Raw genomic sequence first — 23123 nt, 5'->3', positions numbered from 1 at the left:
TAATCATACATTGTGGTAGCATATTATTGCAACCAGTGAATCATTGAACTGCAGAATTTTTCAGTTTACTTTGACAAATTAGCTATACAACTTCTTACTGGGCACCATTTGAGTGGAACATGCTTCTGTGCTTAATCATATCATCATCTCTCCCATTCTCCATCTCCTTTCTAGACTCACCCTCTCCACCTGAGGGCCCCTCATCCCAGTCAAGCCACAGTGCTGAAACAGTTTAATCAGTTGGGGCAATTTAGCCATGTTTGTGTGTGTTTTGTATTGGTTAAAACCATAGAATGACGTTACCTGACCCTCAGCAGCATTTTCAATCTTGCCTTTATGCCTGTGCCTATGTGCCTGTCAATGTCTCCAAAGAAAGAAAGACTGAATGGCACTGCTGGATGGGAGATCCCAAGGGGTACACTCAGCCACCTAGTTGCAAAGTGTTTTCTTCCCCCATGCATAATAGCCCCTTTCATCGTGCTGTATGAGAGAGTATCTTAATGGTGTCTGTAGACTGTAGGTGACTGTAATGACCCCGCGCTATACGCACTCCCACTGCAGTCAATGCCTCAGTATATGGTAAGTGGCAAACTTTCCTCCTTCCATTATTCAAATTTTGATCAATTACAAGTCTATGCTTTCACAGTTACTTGAGTTTGATGCTGTGTTTTCTTCCAGAATTGTGTCACGAATGTATTGCACCTGTCATATGTGAGACAACTTCAGTTACTGCATGACTCTGCTATGACCATTATGTGTGTAAGTCTTCCCGGTTATGTAAGTCCTTTATTGATCATATATATATGTATGCTGCTGATAAGTTCATTTCAGTTATTCCATAGAACCTTTTATGCATGGCTGCATTTGTTATGACACACAGACAATTCAGTTAAAAAGCAATCTTTGGTGTGAAGAAAAATGAAGTAAAAAACACAATTTTATGTTTATTACTTCATTTTCATTGGTGTACAGTAGCACAGTTTTAGTTTCTGTGCATTACTTTTACATTTTAGTCAAACAGTAGGTTTTAATTTTTCAATTAAAACTCATGTAAAAAATAATTTCATGTTTATGAGAGTGTAATTTTTGTTACTAGAATGAATAATAATAGCTCAGAAACACAACAAAGCTCTTGTAAAGAAATTGTGTAACCATTTTTTAATGCATAGTACTTTCTACAGTTATCATAGATAGATTACCATCCAATTCTAAGAGTTATAGAAAGCAAATTTCATTTGACTGCTGATGGCTTTCCATATACTCTGGATTAGTAGTATTATTCAAAATTAGTGATGAACATCACCAATATGTGCACTGTTACAGAGAGATTGAATGTATCCTGGATACTGTATACCATTTGTCTTCTAGAGACTTTGCACAATCCAGCAAGCTAAAATGCATGAAAATGAACACAATACACATGTGCACATTCCCCTTCCCCCTCTCTCCCTGACACACACACACACACACACACACACACACACACACACAGTATGTTAGCAGAATTTACATGTTTAAACAGAACGCGAAGGAACTCCTTCTTGCAACGGTGTACCGTAGGTCTCTAGAAGAGCATAGCGTTCCAAAGGATTGGAAAAGGGCACAGGTCATCCCCGTTTTCAAGAAGGGACGTCGAACAGATGTGCAGAACTATAGACCTATATCTCTAACGTCGATCAGTTGTAGAATTTTGGAACACATATTATGTTCGAGTATAATGACTTTTCTGGAGACTAGAAATCTACTTTGTAGGAATCAGCATGGGTTTCGAAAAAGACGGTCGTGTGAAACCCAGCTCGCGATATTCGTTCACGAGACTCAGAGGGCCACAGACACGGGTTCACAGGTAGATGCCGTGTTTCTTGACTTCCGCAAGGCGTTCGATACAGTTCCCCACAGTCGTTTAATGAACAAAGTAAGAGCATATGGACTATCAGACCAATTGTGTGATTGGATTGAAGAGTTCCTAGATAACAGAACGCAGCATGTCATTCTCAATGGAGAGAAGTCTTCCGAAGTAACAGTGATTTCAGGTGTGCCGCAGGGGAGTGTCATAGGACCGTTGCTATTCACAATATACATAAGTGACCTTGTGGATGACATCGGAAGTTCACTGGGGCTTTTTTGCAGATGATGCTGTGATGTATCAAGAGGTTGTAACAATGGAAAATTGTACTGAAATGCAGGAGGATCTGCAGCGAATTGACGCATGGTGCAGGGAATGGCAATTCAATCTCAATGTAGAAAAGTGTAATGTGCTGGGAATATATAGAAAGATAGATCCCTTATCATTTAGCTACAAAATAGCAGGTCAGCAACTGGAAGCAGTTAATTCCATAAATTATCTGGGAGTACGCATTAGGAGTGATTTAAAATGGAATGGTCATATAAAGTTGATCGTCGGTAAAGCAGATGACAGACCAAGATTCATTGGAAGAATCCTAAGGAAATGCAATCCGAAAACAAAGGAAGTAGGTTACAGTACGCTTGTTCGCCCACTGCTTGAATACTGCTCAGCAGTGTGGGATTCGTACCAGATAGGGTTGATACAAGACATAGAGAAGATCCAACGGAGAGCAGCGCGCTTCGTTACAGGATCATTTAGTAATTGCGAAAGCGTTACGCAGATGATAGATAAACTCCAGTGGAAGACTCTGCAGGAGAGACGCTCAGTAGCTCGGTATGGGCTTTTGTTAAAGTTTCGAGAACATACCTTCACCGAAGAGTCAAGCAGTATATTGCTCCTTCCTACATATATCTCGCGAAGAGACCATGAGGATAAAATCAGAGAAATTTAGAGCCCACACAGAAGCATACTGACAATCCTTCTTTCCACAAACAATACGAGACTGGAATAGAAGGGAGAACCGATGGATGTACTCAGGGTACCCTCCGCCACACACCATCAGGTGGCTTGCGGAGTATGGATGTAGATGTAGATGTAGAATGCTATGCATATGTATCATAAGCCTAATGAGGAAGACACTGAACAACACTAACTGAAATTTAGGAAAAGCAAGTGAACACAGAACTAAAAAGACTCCAACTTCTTGTTACTGTGCAGAAAATACTGAGAGTGCTAAAGAGCTCTCTTTGCTCAACAAGAAAATAGGGCTGAACCAACACCAGTCTTATAAATGCTGTACGGGTAATGCAGTTTCCAGCCATTTGAACTGTGCACAGTACAAAATCTTTTGTATAAGACTTATCAAAAAATAAAATTGACAGTATAATAGAGGCCTAAGTCTGACCATCTGCTTGCTCTGGCAACACTGTAGGATGTGAAAGTTTTGGGAAGACAAGTTTTCTTCCACTCAAGCTGTCGTAGTGCTGTATGCTCATGGTTTAGTGTGAAATATTGTACAACGAAAACACAAAATTGCGAGTTCAAGTCTACTCCTTCCTTTACTTTTTACCACAGTCTGAATATCTGCTAAAAATATAAGTTTGATGGAACCTCAAAAATAATTTACTTCACTTTCTAATCCATCAGTAATAGCAAAACCACCCAGTAACATTCTGTGAAACAGCTCGTGGCTGCATCAAGATCAGAATAATTTATGATAAAGCGTTTTCTCGCCACACAGTGACCACCAACCACACACTTCCAATTGCCTGACATCAGCCAGTATCTACCCAGGTGATCACAATGCAGCACACCATGGGCACATTTCTGCTTCTGCATTGGTGAACAAAAAATTATTTATAAGTGTAGTATGATTGTCCACACAAAATAACTTTTATAAATCAAATGAGTAAAGTTTAGTAACACAACACACATAGGCTGCTATGAGTATGTGTATCAGTTGTCATTTTTTTATTCGCATATACTGTTGATGATTAATTTTGTCTCAATGTTTACTGTTGTGTTCAGTAAACTATTGGAAAAATGCTATTACAATATACACTGTACCTACCATGATATCCTTATGACAAATGTCTATTTTAATAAAACAAAGTATCTGCAACATGAGTGTTCGTCCATCAACATGAATTCATAAGATGATATGCAAATTTTACTTTGAAACAGTCTTCGTTTACATGCTATACTGTGTCATACTCAAGTAGTACAGAAATATGGCTGTTGGAGTAGATGCATAAAGAAAATAAATTAAAAGTTATTCAGTGCCGTAGTTTCATAAATAAAATTGTATATTCACAAAATCCAAGAATTATGTTGGCAGAAGTAGAAAAAGGCATTTCAAGTGTGCAATACCTTAAGTTTCTCACTCATAGACTAATGTGTACTGAAAGTAGTGAATAGACTTATGATGAGATGTTCCCTTATGATGTCCTTGTTGATTTTCGATCTGAATGCTTGTACCTCTGTCACAGAATAAATATAAAACTGGCCTCCATCAAGATTGGAATGGTTGTCATCACTTACAGCTCAACACCATTATGTCAGAGCTAGCTAACAACTCCAGCATCCATCTCTTTCTCATTGCCCCAGAGTGGCTTGGGCAGAAGATCACAACGTAAAAGACAAGATTAGTTGCAGTTTCTGCATGGAACAACCTTTCTGGACTCAAAACCATGAATCAATAACCTGATGTCACACAATCACTCAGGTTCTTGAATAGAAAAGACAAGAAGATGTCACATGAATTTAGCAGATAATGCTGTGCCACCTAGAAAGCCACTCGAGGATCACAGAGTTACCAAACATGTTCTGTGTTTTTGGCAAGTTTCTGTTATACTACCAGCAAAAGGAATGTGTTTTTGTGCATGCCCAGACATGAGTACAACTTCTGTCTCAAAGAAATGTACTACTGAAAACTGTAAAGTTTATTCCTCATATGTGACGCACTTTTTTCAAGCTTATCCAATGGTGATACTATAAACATTATGAGTAGGAAAAACATTTTTTGATCGTTATAGACTTAAGAGTGATGTTGTTGGCACACAAATGGAGCAACACAAATGGAGAGACAAAAATAGATCGTTGTTGCGAAACAAAAAATCCACATAGAGACCTTATAAGCTACAAATAGCTAAGTTCCAAATCAAGAAAGTCTACTGTGCAACAAACCTATACATAATGACTCAAAAAGTGAGCTCAAAAATCCATGGAGAAAATGAATGTGTGCAGTGCAAGTTCAATTCCAACTTCTGCTCACATGAAAGGAAAAGCAGCTGCTATCGGAATGAGGAACAAAGAACACAAAACTCTGACAGTAATTAGAACCATTGTCTTCATGGCGATTGCACTTATGTACTAACCGGTCGGGCCTTAGTGCCTGAACATACAATGGCCACGTTTGTGTAAGTTATGCATGTGTGCATTTTATGTAAAATAAGGAAAAGGTAATCACTTACCTATAGAATGACTGGTGTGTGGCACAGAGAAACATGTAACAGAAAACAGTTAACACTAGCTTTCAAACAGATGCATTTTTTCTAGTAAAAATACACACATTCAGACACACAACCATACAGACCCCCAAATTTACACACCCATGGTAGCATGTATGTTTGAGAGTTGTATGACTGAGAATGTGTGTACTCTTACTAGAAAAAGAGCAAGAACTCAAAAGCTAGTGTTAACTGTCCTCTATTGCGTGTCACAGTACAGTAGTAGCCTTCCCACTATTTTATATATTTTTCCATCAATGAATTTCCATTACTGTTATACAATGTGTGCACTTCGTTTTGTTTACATCTGATGAAGGCCTTAGTCCAACAGTTAATAATACCTAACAGTCTTTTTTTCGATGTTCCTGTCTGCAGCTCAACGCTTCCTCTATGTGGTGAGCAGGGACCTATCCTTTTCATACTGTTGTTATTCCATCCTGTGTTTTCCATTGTGCTACAGTAATTGGAATAACTCATCATTAGCCAAAATTGAATTTCAGTCTATAAATAGTGAAAACATGACAAGTATCATTACTTGTAATGATTAAAATAAAATTGCTGCTGCCACTTTGACAACAGAAGTGAATAGTGTCCATGCTGGAAGAACGTTAAGTGCAGTATACATAAGATAAAGTAACCCAAAATAGATTCACCAAGCTGAGCGTGGTGCTGATTTTCTAAGCAGTGCGTGACAGTCAGCATACAGTGTTATTAATTTAGCTCCACCACCCATACTCTGCTATCCCTCTCCACTCCCAATTTCTGATTGTATGAATACGTGTGTGTGTGTGTGTGTGTGTCTTTCTTTTTCCCCTTTCTTTTCTGAAGAAGGCTTTGGCTGAAAGCTTAGTGTGTAACAGTCTTTTTGTTGTACCTATCTGCAACTCAGCATGTCGTCTTTATGGTGAGCAGCAATCTATTCTTTTCAAAAGTCCTAATATTCCAGCCTGGACTTTCCATTGTTTGAAATTATTACATTGGATGCAGTCTAATGTTCTGTTATTTCAGTATAGTTCTCTGATTTAGCTAAACCTATTTGGTAAAGAGATGGTGCACCTGGTGTATCACTGACAACAGCATTAGCAGTAGATAAATGAATTTTTTTTTTATTTCAGCCCTTCGTTGTAATTTTTTTTTTACATTAGAGAAGGAAAAATAATATCTGGCTTTAGATATACCACTTTTCCAGTAAGATTTGAATGTATGAAAACATTGGGTAATTTCACTGTAATTTTTTCCATTGCACTAGAGAAGGAAAAATAATATCTGGCTTTAGATATACCACTTTTCAAGTGAGATTTGAATGTATGACAACAGTTGCAATAACAAGTGCTCAATTTGTGGTGGTATGGGCCACTACCTAAGAAGAAAAATGACACTTTAAGAAGTCTAAACTTAAAAAATAGCCCATGGAAAATCACAGTATCAAAACCTTTTTTTCCCATTACAGATCAAGCACTGCTTACAACCAAAATACTATTTGTTTTATGTGATTATATTTCTGTATATTTATCCACATAATTCTGTAATGAACAGACAACTGTGTCATAAAGATTGTCAAAGATGAAAGCTCTTATGTAAAATTTGTATAATGAGCCAGACAGACAGTAATGATAGTTTAGTTATTTGTCTAATATTAGACAGTAATGATAGTTTAGGTATTTGTCTCATCTACATCTACATATACCTCTACATCCATATACATACTCCACAATCCACCATACGGTGCATGGCGGAGGGTACCTCGTACCACAACTAGCATCATCTCTCCCTGTTCCACTCCCAAACAGAACGAGGGAAAAATGACTGCCTATATGCCTCTGTACGAGCCCTAATCCCTCTTATCTTATCTTTGTGGTCTTTCCACGAAATGTAAGTTGGCGGCAGTAAAATTGTACTGCAGTCAGCCTCAAATGCTGGTTCTCTAGATTTCCCCAGTAGCGATTAACGAAAAGAATGCCTCCTTCCCTCCAGAGTCTCCCACCCAAGTTCCTGAAGCATTTCCGTAACACTCACGTGATGATCAAACCTACCAGTAACAAATCTAGCAGCCCGCCTCTGAATTGCTTCTATGTCCTCCCTCAATCCGACCTGATAGGGATCCCAAATGCTCGAGCAGTATTCAAGAATAGATCGTATTAGTGTTTTATAAGAGGTCTCCTTTACAGATGAACCACATCTTCCCAAAATTCTACCAAAGAAACCGAAGACAACTATCCACCTTCCCCACAACTGCCATTACATGCCTGTCCCATTTCATATCGCTCTGCAATGTTACGCCCAAAAATATTTAATTGACGTGACTGTGTCAAGCGCTACACTACTAATGGAGTATTCAAACATTATGGGATTCTTTTTCCTTTCATCTGCATTAATTTACATTTATCTATATTTAGAGTTAGCTGCCATTCTTTACACCAATCACAAATCCTGTCCAAGTCGTCTTGTATCCTCCTACAGTCACTCAACGTTGACACCTTCCCGTACACCACAGCACCATCAGCAAACAGCCGCACATTGCTATCCACCCTATCCAAAAGATCATTTACGTAGATAGAAAACAACAGCGGACCTACCACACTTCCCTGGGGCACTCCAGATGATACCCTCACATCTGATGAACACTCACCATCGAGGACAACATACTGGATTCTATTACTTAAGAAGTCTTCGAGCCGCTCACATATTTGGGAACCAATCCCATATGCTCGTACTTTAGTTAGGAGTCTGCAGTGGGGCACCGAGTCAAACGATTTCCGGAAGTCTAGAAATATGGCATCCGTATGATACCCTTCATCCATGGTTCGCAAGATATCATGTGAAAAAAGGGCGAGTCGCAGGAGCGATGCTTTCTAAAGCCGTGCTGATGCATGGACAGCAACTTCTCTGTCTCAAGGAAATTCATTATATTCAAACTGAGAATATGTTCGAGAATCCTGCAACAAACCAATGTTAAGGATATTGGTCTGTAATTTTGAGGATCCGTCCTTCTACCCTTCTTATATACAGGTGTCACCTGCGCTTTTTTCCAGTCGCTCGGGACTTTACGTTGGGCAAGAGATTCGTGATAAATGCAAGCTAGGTAAGGAGCCAATGCAGTAGAGTACTCTCTGTAAAACCGAATTGGAATCCCATCAGGACCTGGTGATTTATTTATTTTCAACCTATTCAGCTGCTTCACAACCCCAGGGATGTCTATCACTATGTCCTCCATACAGGAATCTGTACGAGACTCGAACGGCGGTATGTTTGTACAATCCTCCTGCGTGAAAGATTTCTCAAATGCTAAATTTAAAATTTTAGCTTTCGTTTTACTGTCTTCTGTTGCCAGGCCAGACTGATCAGTGAGAGACTGGATGGAAGCCTTCGACCCGCTTACAGATTTTACGTAAGACCAGAATTTCCTTGGGTTTTCAGCAAGATCTTTTGCTAAGGTATGACGGTGGTAGTGGTTGTATGCTTCGCGCATCGCTCTTTTTACAGCAGCACAAATCTCTGCTAGCTTTTGCCTGTCCTCATTCTCCTGATCTTTCTTGTACCGCGAGTGCAACTGCCTTTGCTTCCTGAGCATTCTCCAAATTGCGCTGTTAAACCACGGTGGGTCTTTTCTGTCCATAATCCACTTTTTCGACACATACTCGTCCAATGCGCGATTTACAATGTGTTTAAAATTTGCCCGTAATTCTTCCACGTCCATTGTACCGGAAGTAAATGAAGTTGATTCATTTACTAAGTGGGATGCTAACAACTGCTTATCTGCTCTTTCTAGTAAGAATACTCTCCTAGCCTTCTTGACCGACTTTTTAACTTTCGTAACCATAGTCGTAATGACAGCATCATGATCACTAATCCCTGTCTCAACACTGGCACCGTCGATGTGGTCTGGTCTGTTCGTGGCTACCAGATCCAAAATATTTCCATTACGCGTTGGCTGTCAATTTAGCTGCTCAATACAGTTTTCAGATAATGTGTTAAAAAGTAATTCACACGACGGCTTGTCTGTACCACCTGTAATGAATCCATAGACATCCCAGTCTATACTAGATAGGTTGAAGTCGCCTCCGAATAATATAGCACGATCCGGGTACTTCTGCGATACAGAGTGTAGACTCCCTTTGAATGTCTAATATTATAAACATCGATGGTGGTGATAAATAGGGAGCAATGCCACTGTGGTGTGTTGGCTGACTGAAGAATGATGTAGCACACATTAACTCTAAATCACAATGTCTATTCCTGTAGTACATAAACACAAATCCTCATAAATTTTATGACATTTACTATTTTCATAAAAACACACTATAATAAATTGAAGATATAATAAAACTGGTATAATTCAAAACAAAAACATCTCTCAACAGTAGTCTGCAAACTTTTTGACTCATTTTGAATGTCTCAATACTTCAAAGGTTGAGAGTAAATAACTTCATTTACCTACCACTAATGTCACTAATGCTGTAACCAGTAGGAGGTCATTCTGCAACATCTGTTAACCAAAGAGATTAAGCTAAAATAAGGAATTATACTGAAATAACACCAGTCTGCATTCAGCAATAAATTTACGACACATTCGTAGTGAGGGTGGGGGATGGGAGGAGGGAATTTGAAAGTGTGATCCACTGTAACTATTGTTCATCACCTCCACAACGAGATGGTGGTCTAATGCGAAAGAAATTATGTCACTGGCAGAAAAATGCAAACAGAGGGCATTCTGCTGTGTTTAACTGCCATAGAATAGACCTGTGTTGTGTGTGTAGTGCAGGGGTCTTACTGCTATTTGCACGCTGTTGAGCAAGTCTTTTATAGGTAGAAATTAAGTCTGGGTTATAATTTGGCTAACAATGACAGCTTTTACAAAATGTAGTGCAAGTTTGGCATCATGAACCAGCGGCATATTCCAGAACTGTGTGTCTATCTGTGCTGTTGCATAACACCTCAATAATTTTCTTATAAATATTACGGCTACCTAGGAATCATTCATATGACTTCACCTGGGACTAAATTAACAATACCTTGCACTGACTGTGGGAGGCTTCACAGAAAAATCAGCATTGCACTCAGCTTGGTGAACCTACTGTTACCTTGGGATCGCTGTGTCTTAAGCATACTGCTGCTTGAAAAGCTCTTCAAGATAGGCGCAATTCGCCTGAATTGGAAGTGTCAACATTGTAACCATTACAACAAGATGATACTTGTATCCTTCAGTAATTATAGACTGAATGACATTTTTGCTCTAAGGATGACATATTCTCATTACTATCAATGTTTCGTGTTATTTATTCACTGTTCTGATGACAACTGTTTCTCCTTTCATGCTGTCAGAAGCTGGAATCAAACTTGCACTGCACACATTTGTTGGTTTCATTGTCTTCCTGGCTTTTTGAGCCCTTTTTTTGAACGTTGTGAATGGTTTTACCTGTACAGTACACTTTCTTGATTTGGAACTTCGTTATAAACTGTTAAGATTACAAAATATCTCTGTGTATTTCTTGTTTTGCGACACTGGTCTGCTGTTGTATTTTCATTTGTTTCCTCTGTTCTGAGGATAGTGCCAATAACAACATTCTTAAGTCCATTAATAATCAAAAGATACGTTGCCTACTCATAATGTCTGTAATAACACAGTGGAATTTGCTTGAAAAAAGATCCTCTGATCTGGGAATTAGCTTTACAGTTTTCAGCAGTACACTTAAGACAGAAAAACTAAAATAATTGTGACTATTATTGATTCATGATGTTTAGTTTAAATTTCCCTCAGGGGCCCAGCACTCATTTCTGGCTTGCTAACCTCAGGGTTCCTTAGCTGGGGAGTGGTAAGTGCCACCAGTACTCTGTCACCGTAAGCTCCAGGTATGCTTCAGTAATCACTGAATACTGCAGTGAAAGAACTTTGTGAGCTACAGGAACAGGGATCTTGGTTTGACCACCCAGATCAGGAGGATGGGGAAAAAATTCTCAATCTCAAAGTGTGGTGCATGCTGATAAGATGCATGGCTGTTGATGTGAAACAGTTGTCAGTGTATCAGCCTCTGGGAAAACTGCCACATCTTAGTTGTACAATATTACCTAGCAAGTGTGGCTCTATCTGGGTGGACCCTTATTACCCTAGCTGCTTGTAGGACTGAGATGGAATCCTCGGAATTTTCTCCTCTACCACCCAGTGGAATGGATGGACGCTGGTTGCTATCAACACCCAATCTAACGCATGGGGGCTCATGCAGCCAGTCTTCTTGACTCAGGAATTTTTCAGAGTTGTAGTATTATATACTAACAGAATGCACACGTTAGTCAGAATGTGTTGTTTTTTTTTTTAAGTTAAACAGAAAAAAGGCAGCTTTGAGAACGTTCCACTTTCATACATTCAAATAGGTTTAGATGGCACTGTTCCAACTTTAAAATCTATCAAGTGATTGTGAAATTGGTTGAAACTTTTAGTTTCCAAAACGCAACAAACCATTGGAAAGCTAAACACATTGGGGAATACACCATCATAACAGAGTTACACAACACACTGAACTACAGAAAAGGTGTTGTATCATGAAGAGACCTTACAGGTATTTGCAAGGAAGAACTGAAAGAAAGATGAGTGGGCTTCAGAAGTAACTATCAATGTACAAAAATCATGAACGGGGTGGATGGGGATCTAGTACAATCCGATTCCTTTACCATGACCTTAAACAGCACAAAACTCCCAGAGCATAACAAAGGCAGGTTTCCTTCACTTAAGCATGTCGCCCCATGTTCCAAATCCAACTTGCTGTTTTAACTGTCAGTTCTTTGGTCATATCACACTAGGATGTAACGGAGGAGCCATTTGTGCTAAGTATGGCAAGGGTGCCCTCGAAGGTGCCATTTGTCCATCCTCTTCAAACTGTGTAAATTACTGTGGGGACCACCCCGCCTGGAGTAGAGACTGCAACAATATATCTTGAAGAAAAGAAGGAATGGGAGATCAAAACAACAATGCTCATCCCATATGGCAAGACCAAAAAGATCTAAAATGCCATGCAACCTTCCACATTCATTACATCTTTTGCTGCCACTCTTAAAATTCATATTCTGACAGCCGGTTTCACATATGTAGATTGTTACTGTCAGCCTGCATTTGTCAGTGCAATTGCAAAGCTGCAGTTACTTCAGAGATCATAGATCCCCCCCGAATGTGAGAAACAAATGGGAATCATCAACCACAGGCAAAAACAGGTATCAAACCACGCCAACGGTGAGTCTGCTTCAGAGCTAATGGCATGTCAAGTCTGCCAGGGGCAACTTTCTCACCCCTGACTGAATGGAGGGAGAGTGTGAAATGGCAACCCCTTGACAAATGGCTTCCACACTAGAGTGGAACTGAAACTTCTAGCACAGACACACCTCCTGTGCTTGCATTTGCAAGAAACACATTTTAAAGCCACTGGCGCCCCTGTGCTATGGGGTTATAACTTCCACTGCAAGGATAACTTTACTGTGGAAATATCCAAGGAAGTGATTGCTGTGTTTGTCAATAATACACAGCACTTCTCTACTCTCTTTATGGTCACTGACCTACAAGCAGTAGCCACTGAAGTTCCATGAGGTCAGAAGATTACTATCTGCTTACAGTATTTACGTCCGCAGCATGTGATAGACTCTGACGTTCTCACACACTTTATACAACAATCCCCTGCCCATTTCTCCTACTGGGTGACTTCAATGCCCATAATCTATTATGGGGCTCAAACTCAACTTGCTCTAAGGATTTAATTGATTGTCCTCTGTCATTGACCTTTCTTTCTGCTACCGAGCTCTTGCAGACTCCATTCAATGGGAAGTAACTGATGCCCTTCATTCCAGGGACCACCTCCTACTGTGGATCAACTTACTGGATGGAGCATTACTTGGAAGAAAGCAGTGGAAATCGATGGTCAGCAGATCTAACTGAATGCTGTTCAGTCAACTGGCTGTGTCTGCACACTGAAGCAGTGTCCAGTAATGGCTGGACCACATCACACAAGTGATCCCCCATGCTGCTGACTTACAGGAGGCAACCTGTACCTTGGTGGACGAACGAGTGCCGCTCAGTGATCTGGGCTAGGAACATGGCTCTCCGACAGTTTACATACCACCCAACAGCAGACAACCTCACAGCCTTTTGCATCATGGCAGCCAAGGCTCAATGCACGATAAAGGAGAGCAAGAAATGGTCATGACAAGCACTCCTGAACTCTAGCACCCATTCCACTTGTCCCAAAAAAGTATGAGACGCCATCAGAAGGACTCCCAGTAAATACAGTCATTTAGCAATAGCAGCAGTGCTGAAACAAGGGTATCTCCAAACAATGTCCAGAGACAGCTCAGATGATCCCAGAGCATTTTGAAATGACTTCTACCAATGCCATCCAGGATGAGGTGTTCTGCCACTACAGTGCATAGAGAGGGGCCAGTTGGACTTCATATCTAACAAGTCTGAGTTTTCAACTGCCCTTTCTCCACGTGGGAGCTGAATTAGACACTGAGGCTCATGATACTGCACTCACTACAACCAAATTCAGTACAGCATATTTCAACATTTCCAAGCAGCATCAAAGAAAATCCTCCTCAAATGTTTTAATTTGATATGGGAGACGTGCCACTTTCCCAACTAATGGAGAGAGGCAATTTTGATACCTCTCCTCACACCTGGAAAGGACCAAATGTATCCCAGTAGTTACCAGAGGTGTGTAGGAAAAACTCTCATGTAGTTTGGATGTCAGACCTTAGCTGCTCTCAGTGTGGATTCAGATTTCAATCCACTGTTGACAATTTGACCCTCCTAGAGGCAGCTATTCAACAGGCTTTCCTACACAACCACAAGTGTATCGGTGTATTCTTTGACATCAGTAAGGCATACAACACTATTTGGAAACACTGTATTCTAGGGCAGCTCCACCAACAGGAATTTTCGTGGCAACTGTCCTGAGTCAGCAACGTGCTGTCAAATCATTTTAAGCAGGAGAATGGTGTTCATCAGGGCAGTGTTTTAAATGTTACCCTCTTTGCCATAGCCATAAACAGTACCATCTATACGGTAAAGAGACCTGTACAATGCTGCTTATTTCTGGATGATTTGCAGTTTTCTGTTCTTCCTCCAGTGTAACAAGAGTAAGATGTCAGTTACAACTTACAGTGCAGAGGTCAGAGGGGTGGGCTGTAAAGGCAGATTTTCAATTTTTTTTGCAAATAAGAGTGTGTGTGTGTGTGTGAGTGTGTGTGTGTGTGTGTGTGTGTGTGTGTTGTCATTTTAACTGTTCTCAGCCTATTTTTAATTTACCTGATTTGAACATAAGGGACACCATTCTATAGGTTTTTGGGCCTTAGTTTTGACTCCAAATTGTCATGGTTGCTGCACCTGAGAGACCAGAAAGCCAGAACCAAGAAGCCAAAAAACATCTTAAAATGCCTTAGCCACAGGTCTTGGGGAGTGGACAAGGCATGTCTGCTTCAGATTTATTGGGCTTTCATGTGATTGCGGCTAGACTATGGGTGCAGAGTGTATGGGTGGCTGAAGCTGGTGAAGTGCCACTCACCATTCAGCGACAGTTCCCCATGGTGCAATGGGTATTTAAGTTCCTCGCTGCTCCTAATTACCAGCATACCATACTGTTGCTCGTCCATCTCTGGAACATCTTTTCTCCACTCGTCTATGAGGAGCAAGGCCATTTGGGATCCACATGCAGAGTGTGCTGGAGAAACTTGGTGTGGACCGAGCTCAGCCTCAACTCCAAGATCTGAACTGTCTTCCACCCGATTACTGCAGAGGCCCATAGCAATTTTAGATTAAGTACAGTATAGGAGAAGTTGCACTCCTACATATATTTTTAATACATTATTTTATTATGTTCTAGCTGAGCACCACAACTCTGTAGGTGCACTTATAGATGGGTCTAAACATGAGGATACTGCTGAGAGATCTGTAGTTTTCCCTGATTGTGTCCTCAAGATCGGACTGCCTCAATACTTTAATATCTTTGACATAGAGTTATATGTGATCCTGTAAGCACTGGGACAGATGAAACATGTTCTAAATTCCTTATCTGTTCCGAACCCCTGAGCGCTCTTCACTCTCTACAATGCTTGTAGCCAGCAGATAAAGTAGTTCAGAATATCTAGGATGCCCTCCTCCAACTACAATGGCTGGGGAAGGAGGTGGCTTTCTGCTGGGTACCAGGGCACATGGGTATTGCATGCAATGAAAGAGCACTTGTAGCAACCAAGGAGGCATGTCGCGATCCTCAGTTCATTCAGCATGCTGTCCTCCTGCATGCTATCACCTAGCTGTTGAGGTACAGAGTCATGCGAATATTGGCTGTAAGTGACAGATAACAAGCTGCTTCTTGTAAAGTCCACAATGTGGGTGACTCTTTCCAGTCACACAGGGAGGATGAGGTCCTCATTACTTGAATTCAGGTAGGACACAGCACTATGACACATGGCTTCTTGCTCCAGTGAGAGGACCCTCCAATGTTGAGTGCATGCAGTGTACAGATCACATGCACCACATTTTACTAGACTGTGTTTTATTTTCAGATCACAGGGTGGAAGCTCATTTGGCGAAAGATTTCCCCTCTAGTTTAGCTGTGCAGCAAATGAATGTGGTACATTAAAATAATGCCAAATTTGTTGCCTAAAATTTTGAGATGACTTTTTTAATGTGTTGTTAGGGTAACTGGCTCATCCGTGTTTTTAGTGAATGATATACTTTAACTTATTAGTTTTAGAACATTTAAATACTTCTAACACTATCTTCCATGATGTGAGCTAGTATGATTGTGCAGATGCTCATGGGTAAGACTGAATGAGAGAGAGAGGACGCGATTTTACCTTGTATTACTTTTTATCTCTTTTCTCGCATTTTCTCCAGCCACATTTTTTCCACTAATTTTACACACACACACACACACACACACACACACACACACACACACACACACCAGTTTGCAGTCGGTGCCTCTGAGTATCTATGACGTATCATTTGAGACATAAGCCACGCTCATTTCCAAATCCATTCAAGAAACGCATTGACTGTGGGCGCATATTCTTCCTGCAGGTAGTGAAGTGAAACTTGACAACAATACAGAATATGTATGGGAACTCTGTAATCCTCAAGTTGTTTTCTGTATGGTACAGCATTATCCTGCTAAATTCACTTGATATATTCTTGTCATCTCCATTCTTGAATCTGAGTGATTTTCACTTAACGTGGGACACTGGGTTATTAATTTATGGTTTTGAGTTTAAAAAAATTGTTCCAAACAGAAATTCCAATTAATCTTGTCTTTTAATTTGTGATTTGTCTGTCCTAGCCACCATTGGGGCAATAAGGGAGAAATGAATGCTGAAGATGTTCACTGGCTCTGAGGTAAAGGAGTTGAGCTGTAAAGTGGAGGTTGCATATCTCAATGGAGGCCAGCTTTTGACCTCTTCTGTGACAGAGCTAGATGCAGCCATATCAGAATCAAAAAGGAAATCTTATGAAAACTTCTCCGTCATAAGTCTTCTCGTTACTTTCAGCTTCCCATAGTCTTAGAGCAAAAATCTTAAGAAACTTTGCCTTCTTCTACTTCTGCTAACATAATTCTTTGGTTTTATGAACACACAATTTTATTTATGAATTTGTGGCACTGAATAATTTATTAACTGGGTTTTTTATGCATCTACTCCAACTACCATATTTGCATGCTACTTGAGTGTGACACAGAACACCACGTAAACAACGATCATTTCAAAGTACAAACTTCATAATATCTTATTAATCATGCTGATTTATGCTTACTCATGTTACATATACAGTAATTTATGTTTTATTAACATTGACATTTGTCATGAGGATATAATAGTAAAAACAGTGTATATTGTAATATGGTGTTTTTTCCATTAGTTTACTGAACACAACAGCAAACGTCAACAGGAAATTAATTGTCAACAATATACTCAAATCAAAAATGGTACCTATAAACACACTAAAAGCAGTCTACTTGATATCTGTTACTGCGCTTTGTTCACACAGTTTACTGAAGGTAATTCACGAGGATAGTCAACTACAATAATAAACAATTTTTTGGTTCCCAATTTGAGAGTAGAAACATACCCAAGGTGCACTGCATCACAATCACCTGGGCAGACAACAGTTGACAACAGGAGACCAATGTCAGGATGGTTTGTGGCTGGTGACTGGCAGTTGTTGGCTGTTGTGTGGCAAGGAACTCCTGAGCATAAACTGTTCTGATCCTGATGAAGTCACAATCTCTTTCTCAGAAATGATTCTGGGAGGTTTAGCAATAACTGATTGGTTAGAAAGTGAAGCAAATTATCTTTGAGGTACCATCAGGCTGACACTTGAAGCTAACATCTGAAATGTGGTTAAAAAATAATAAAAGGAGTGACTCAAACTTGTACCTTCATGTCTAAATTGCACAACCTTTCCCATTAGACCACAAGCAGATTCAACACTACAACAGTTCGAGTTGAAGACAACATTTTTTGCAGAAACTTCTGCTTCCTACATTGTTGCCATGTTGTGCAGTTGGTCAGATTTAGAATCTGAGGGAGGCCAGTTTTATTTGCACCTTAAGTGAACAACTTGGGATTTTGACTACAGCAGCCAACCAGTAGCCAGGTTTTGTGTCATAGACTGTACCCTAATGGTTCAGTGCCAGCACAGTTCTATACCACTGCATCCACCTGTCCCTGTTATCAGAAGTTTACTTATAACTGAATGATGGCAGGGAGAAGAAGGGATACAATTTTCTTTATACTTCTCATGAAAAATTATGTTGATATAGCTATAGTTCAGTGTACAAACTAGATGTTCTTTACAGATTTATTTTGAACCTGTAACATCTGTATATGCACACCCTTTGTAGCCAACATTGTGTCTACAGTAGTTTCATACAGTTTGGAGAATAGGCCAAGGACGATTTTGAGAAGATAAGAGATGAAGATGGGTGTGTGTTACATGATACAGCTACAAAACAACTTTTCTCCAGAATTCTTCCAGTATGGATTCAGTGCTGTTGTTTTAGCAAGATCACCCAACCGCTGTCAGTTACATGAAAGTGGTGCAGATGAACAGATGCCAAGTGATTTCTGATATCAGGAGGCATTCCATAGCTTGTCCATTTTCTTGTTTGGCTATATATTGTAGGCAAGCATCGATAAAACTGGAAATTGATGAAACTCTGGCCCTTTATACAAAAAGTAACATGTCATTTCCTCCAAGTCCTTCAGAATTTCTTCGATGTTACCTGATTTTTAAGTACTGTACCTCAAACAGTAAAAAGGAAACCTTATAATATCATTTTGTTGTCCATCTGTCTGTCTGTTAAGACCCATTTTCTCATGAACGGCTGTAGGTAACAAGTTGAAATTTATGTCAGTTACTGAGATGTAAAAAATTTAAGCTTCTACATTAATGTAATCAAAAGATTTAGCCAACTATGTCATGTATTTTGATACAAACTCACTCATCAAAGCCATTAGGGTACTTCCCATTGACCTAGAATCATAAAATTTGATAAGAAGCAATGTTTCATGGTACAAGTAAAGGAAAATAGTCATAAAATTCTTAGTCTGTAAGTACATCACAAAAAAATATTTTCCCTTTGCCATTTGTTGATCTGTCTGTCTGTCTGTTTAAAGTCCTTTTTCTCAGGAACAGGTAGAGGTACCACTTCTAAGTCAATGCACTCAAAAGATATGGCCATATACGTACACAATTTATTGATATTTGCAAACTCACTCATCAAATCCTGCTGATGAGCTATCTATTTACATGTCAGACCTAGTACTAGCTTCAGAAGTACATATACTAAAATTGGAATGATAATGAGAAGGTCAGAGGACTGGCCATCCTCTGTATTTTTTTAAAAAAAGGACTGAGTGAAGTTCTCATCAATGGAATCTGAAATATGTCATGGAATATCTGCCCTGAACCAGTGATGAAAGCACAACGAACAATATCAATCTGCAGCTCTCAGGTTCAAATCTTGGTTATAAATACAAAAAGGAGGTCTAGCATTAAAGCACATAACTAGAAACCGAGGGGCCAAGGGACTGGATCTTGGTTGGACCATGGTTTTTCAGACTTCATTTTAACCTAGCCCTCACTTCTCTACAATGTGAGGAGTTGCTAGAAACAACAAGAATGGTTGGACCACATCACACAAGTGATCCACCATGCTGCTGACTTGCAGGAGGCAACCTGTACCTTTGTGGACCAACAAGTGACACTCAGTGACTGGGCTAGGCATGTGGCTCTACAACAGTGTGTCTATTTGATGATAAAAGCAATCTAGATGAATGTTCACTCCTTGCTTATTCACCTAATCATAGTTACAAAACTGCATCTTCAGAGCCTTTTTCAGAAGATCGTTTTAATTTTAACTTACAATGTAGTCATTTATATTTCATTTTTAGCAATTGCCAGAAAATGCAAAGAAATATTTACACTACATTTGCACAAATATTAGGAGCAAACATTCTGTCAATGATGAGGTCATTAGAGATCGAGCATAAGTGCAGATTGGGGAGATGTGTATGTATTCAGCAAGGTCCTCTACAAATGAACCATCCCAGTATTTGTCTTAAGCAGTTTAGTATAACCTACAGAAAACCTACATCAGGATGGCTGGATGAGGATTTGAACTGTTGTTCTCCAGAATGCAACCCCATGTCTTACCACTAAAATGTTGTGCACAGTTAAAAAATAATAATAATACATCAACAACTTGCCATACAACATAAACTAATAAAACAACACGTTCCCACATACAAGTATGCACCACAAAATGTACTGGAGAATGATGAATACAAATTATACTGGAACAGAACCATTATAACAGATAAAACAACACCACATAACAAACCTGACATCATACTTGCCAATAAAAAGAAGAAATTAACACAACTAATCGAAATATCCATACCCAATACAACAAATATACAGAAGAAAACAGGAGAAAAAATTGAAAAATACATCCAACTGGCTGAGGAAGTCAAGGACATGTGGGATCAGGATAAAGTTGACATTATGCCAATTATACTATCAACTACAGGAGTCATACCACACAATATCCACCAGTACATCAATGCAATACAGCTACACCCAAACTTATATATACAACTACAGAAATCTGTAATTATTGATACATGTTCAATTACCCGAAAGTTCCTAAATGCAATGTAACATATGTCGTACAGTTAAAAGGAAGTCATGCTTGATCAAGGTCCGCGTCACTTTCCATTTTTGACCAGACATAACGTCTGAGAAAAGAAAGAATAATAATAAACAAGATGGTAAATGGGCCCTGACACAGCTTCTAAATTGTCCAGAACCAGAAGAGAGATTCCTGAAAGTGCAGCCAGAAATCTTAGCACAGAACTCATCACCATCAACATAAGAAGAGATTTATGCGCACATCAAGAAACCTAAAAGCAATAAAGCATACGGGAGGACAGAAATGTAGCAGAACTCTTGAAAAATTTAGGCCCAAATTCACTTAAAGAAATTACTCAAATAATCAAAAACATCGGGCAAACCGAAAAAGTCCAGGATGACTGGAAAATTGTTCTGATTCATCCACTACATAAGAAAGATAATAAATAAGATGTAAACAACTATAGAGAGATCTCTCTATAACCAGTCACCTACAAAATTCTATCAGCTTGTCTCTTGAATAGAACACAATAGCAACTAGGACCCAAAGTAGCAGACTATCAAGCAGTATTCAGACTGAACAGATCATGTCCTGAGCAAATTTTCAACCTCAAATACATATTCAAAATGCGAGCTCTCAGACAAAAACCTGAAGTATGCACATTTGTAGATTTCAAAAAAGCATATGATTCAATAGACCGGCTCACTATGACAAATTTTAGAAGAGAGGCAATTAGATCCCAAAACACAAGAAATCGTAAAACAAACACTAATTGGCATGAAATCTAAAGTAAAATTTATGGAGGAGATTTCAGAAGCCTTCGACATTCAAACAGGTGTGACACAAGGTGATGGACTCTCTCCTATTCTGTTCAACATAGTTCTAGACAAAGTTATGGAAGAATGGGAAAAAGAACTCAAGAAATGTAGGGTTTGTAAGCCAATCCTACTGGGCATTGCCAAAAACAACCTTTACCTACCATATCTTACATTTGTAAACGACCTGGTGATATTAAGAGAGGATGAGCAGACTGCAGTCAAACAGCTCGAAATACTTAAAGAATGTGCAGAAAAAGAGGGTTTACAAATTTCATTTGAGAAAAGTGAACTCTTTTTGTACAAAAACAGAAATTGCAAGCTTGAAAACAAAATAGGGTGAAATTGACAGGATCCCATACTTTAAATATCTTGGAGAATTCATCGAACCAACAGGTACTGCAAACATCTCACAGCAACATCGCCTCCAAAAAATTAAAAAAGGGGTAGGGTTAACGGAAAACCTCTACAACAAAAAATCAACGTCAAGAGGGGCAAAAATTCTACATTACAATACTGTCATAAAACCAGCAATCCTCTACGCAACTGAAATGCTAACCCTTAACAGAAAACAACAACTTGAAGACATCAAAACAGAAGAGAGAAAGATCATCAGGAAAAATCTAGGGGAAAACATACCCAAGACAGGTATAGGCTACAATCAATTAAAACGACAGAAAAGTTTTCAAACATTGAAATTGATATTAGGAAAATGCAAATGAAATTCTTTGGCCATCTCAGCCGACTACCAGAGTATCAACTGACAAAAGAATAACAAATTATGTAACCTCACTTAAGAAATCACACCTCGGCTAGATGAAATTCGAAAGGACCAAAATAATGCAAACATAAGACCAGCTGGCATTCTAGAAAGAGACACCTTCAGACACAAAGTAGACAAATTGGAAGTTATATCAGAGCAACCAAAAGCAAAAACAATACAGAACACAGTCTGAACGTAAACAAGCCTTAAAAATTGATCGAGTTATTTGCCAATAATAATAATAATAATAATAATAATAATAATAATAATAATAAATAATAATCATCAGTAGGGTGTTAACATAAACACAGACAGATCGAATACAAATTTTAATCAGAAAATTCAAAAATCATAAGGAAGTGTTTTACTTGAATTGCTTTACCTTAATGTCATGATGAACTATCCCTTGGGAATGGATATACTCAATTCCGCAAACCAGATGGCGAAATCCTTTGAGGCATTGTGTAATATCTATGGGTATCCTTTTATTATTTCTATTATTTAGCCATTGCAGAAGTGTTTGATCACATAGCTGCATCTGTATATAAAGTGTGGCACAATCTCTCTGAAACATAGCAGAAACAATGGTTCAGCTCAATTACCATTGCTACCACACATATCATCATAACACTGCTACATTATATTGACAAAAACTATGGGAACTAACTTCTATGGTAACATCTAGTGTCACTTCTGAAACAAAACAGGAAAGATCTCAACAATTTGGAAGCTTCAGTATCACAAAAATGCCTTTCATATCTGCCAGAACTATAAAACATACACACACACACACACACACACACACACACACACACACACACACAAAGTGTCTGCCTTCTTGTTAATGTCCTTGTCTATATTTCAAAACTTCCTCTTCCATGAAAGAAAGGAAAGATAGGATAGGAAAGGAAATACTCTATGCACAAAGAACCATTTCTTTATTTGCCTAAATCAGTTTAGGGAAAACACGGAAAATGCGGACGGCTGGACAGAGATCTGAAATACCTTCCTTCCAAATGC

At 39.2% G+C, this 23123-nt stretch overlaps 1 protein-coding gene across 1 annotated transcript in view; it reads right to left on the bottom strand.

The window, feature by feature from the left end:
• Nucleotides 1-23123, bottom strand: part of LOC126088540 (eukaryotic translation initiation factor 2-alpha kinase 1-like) — a 161852-nt gene that overhangs the window by 60002 nt on the left and 78727 nt on the right. The window contains exon 8 of the mRNA XM_049906719.1: nt 22486-22668. Coding sequence (XP_049762676.1) covers nt 22486-22668 — 183 coding nt within the window. The remainder of the gene's footprint in view (nt 1-22485; nt 22669-23123) is intronic.

The sequence above is a fragment of the Schistocerca cancellata genome, chromosome 6 (genome assembly GCF_023864275.1).
Source record: "Schistocerca cancellata isolate TAMUIC-IGC-003103 chromosome 6, iqSchCanc2.1, whole genome shotgun sequence".
Taxonomy (NCBI): domain Eukaryota; kingdom Metazoa; phylum Arthropoda; class Insecta; order Orthoptera; family Acrididae; genus Schistocerca; species Schistocerca cancellata.
Note: the sequence above shows the minus strand (reverse complement) of the source record. Positions and strands in the feature narration are given on the sequence as shown.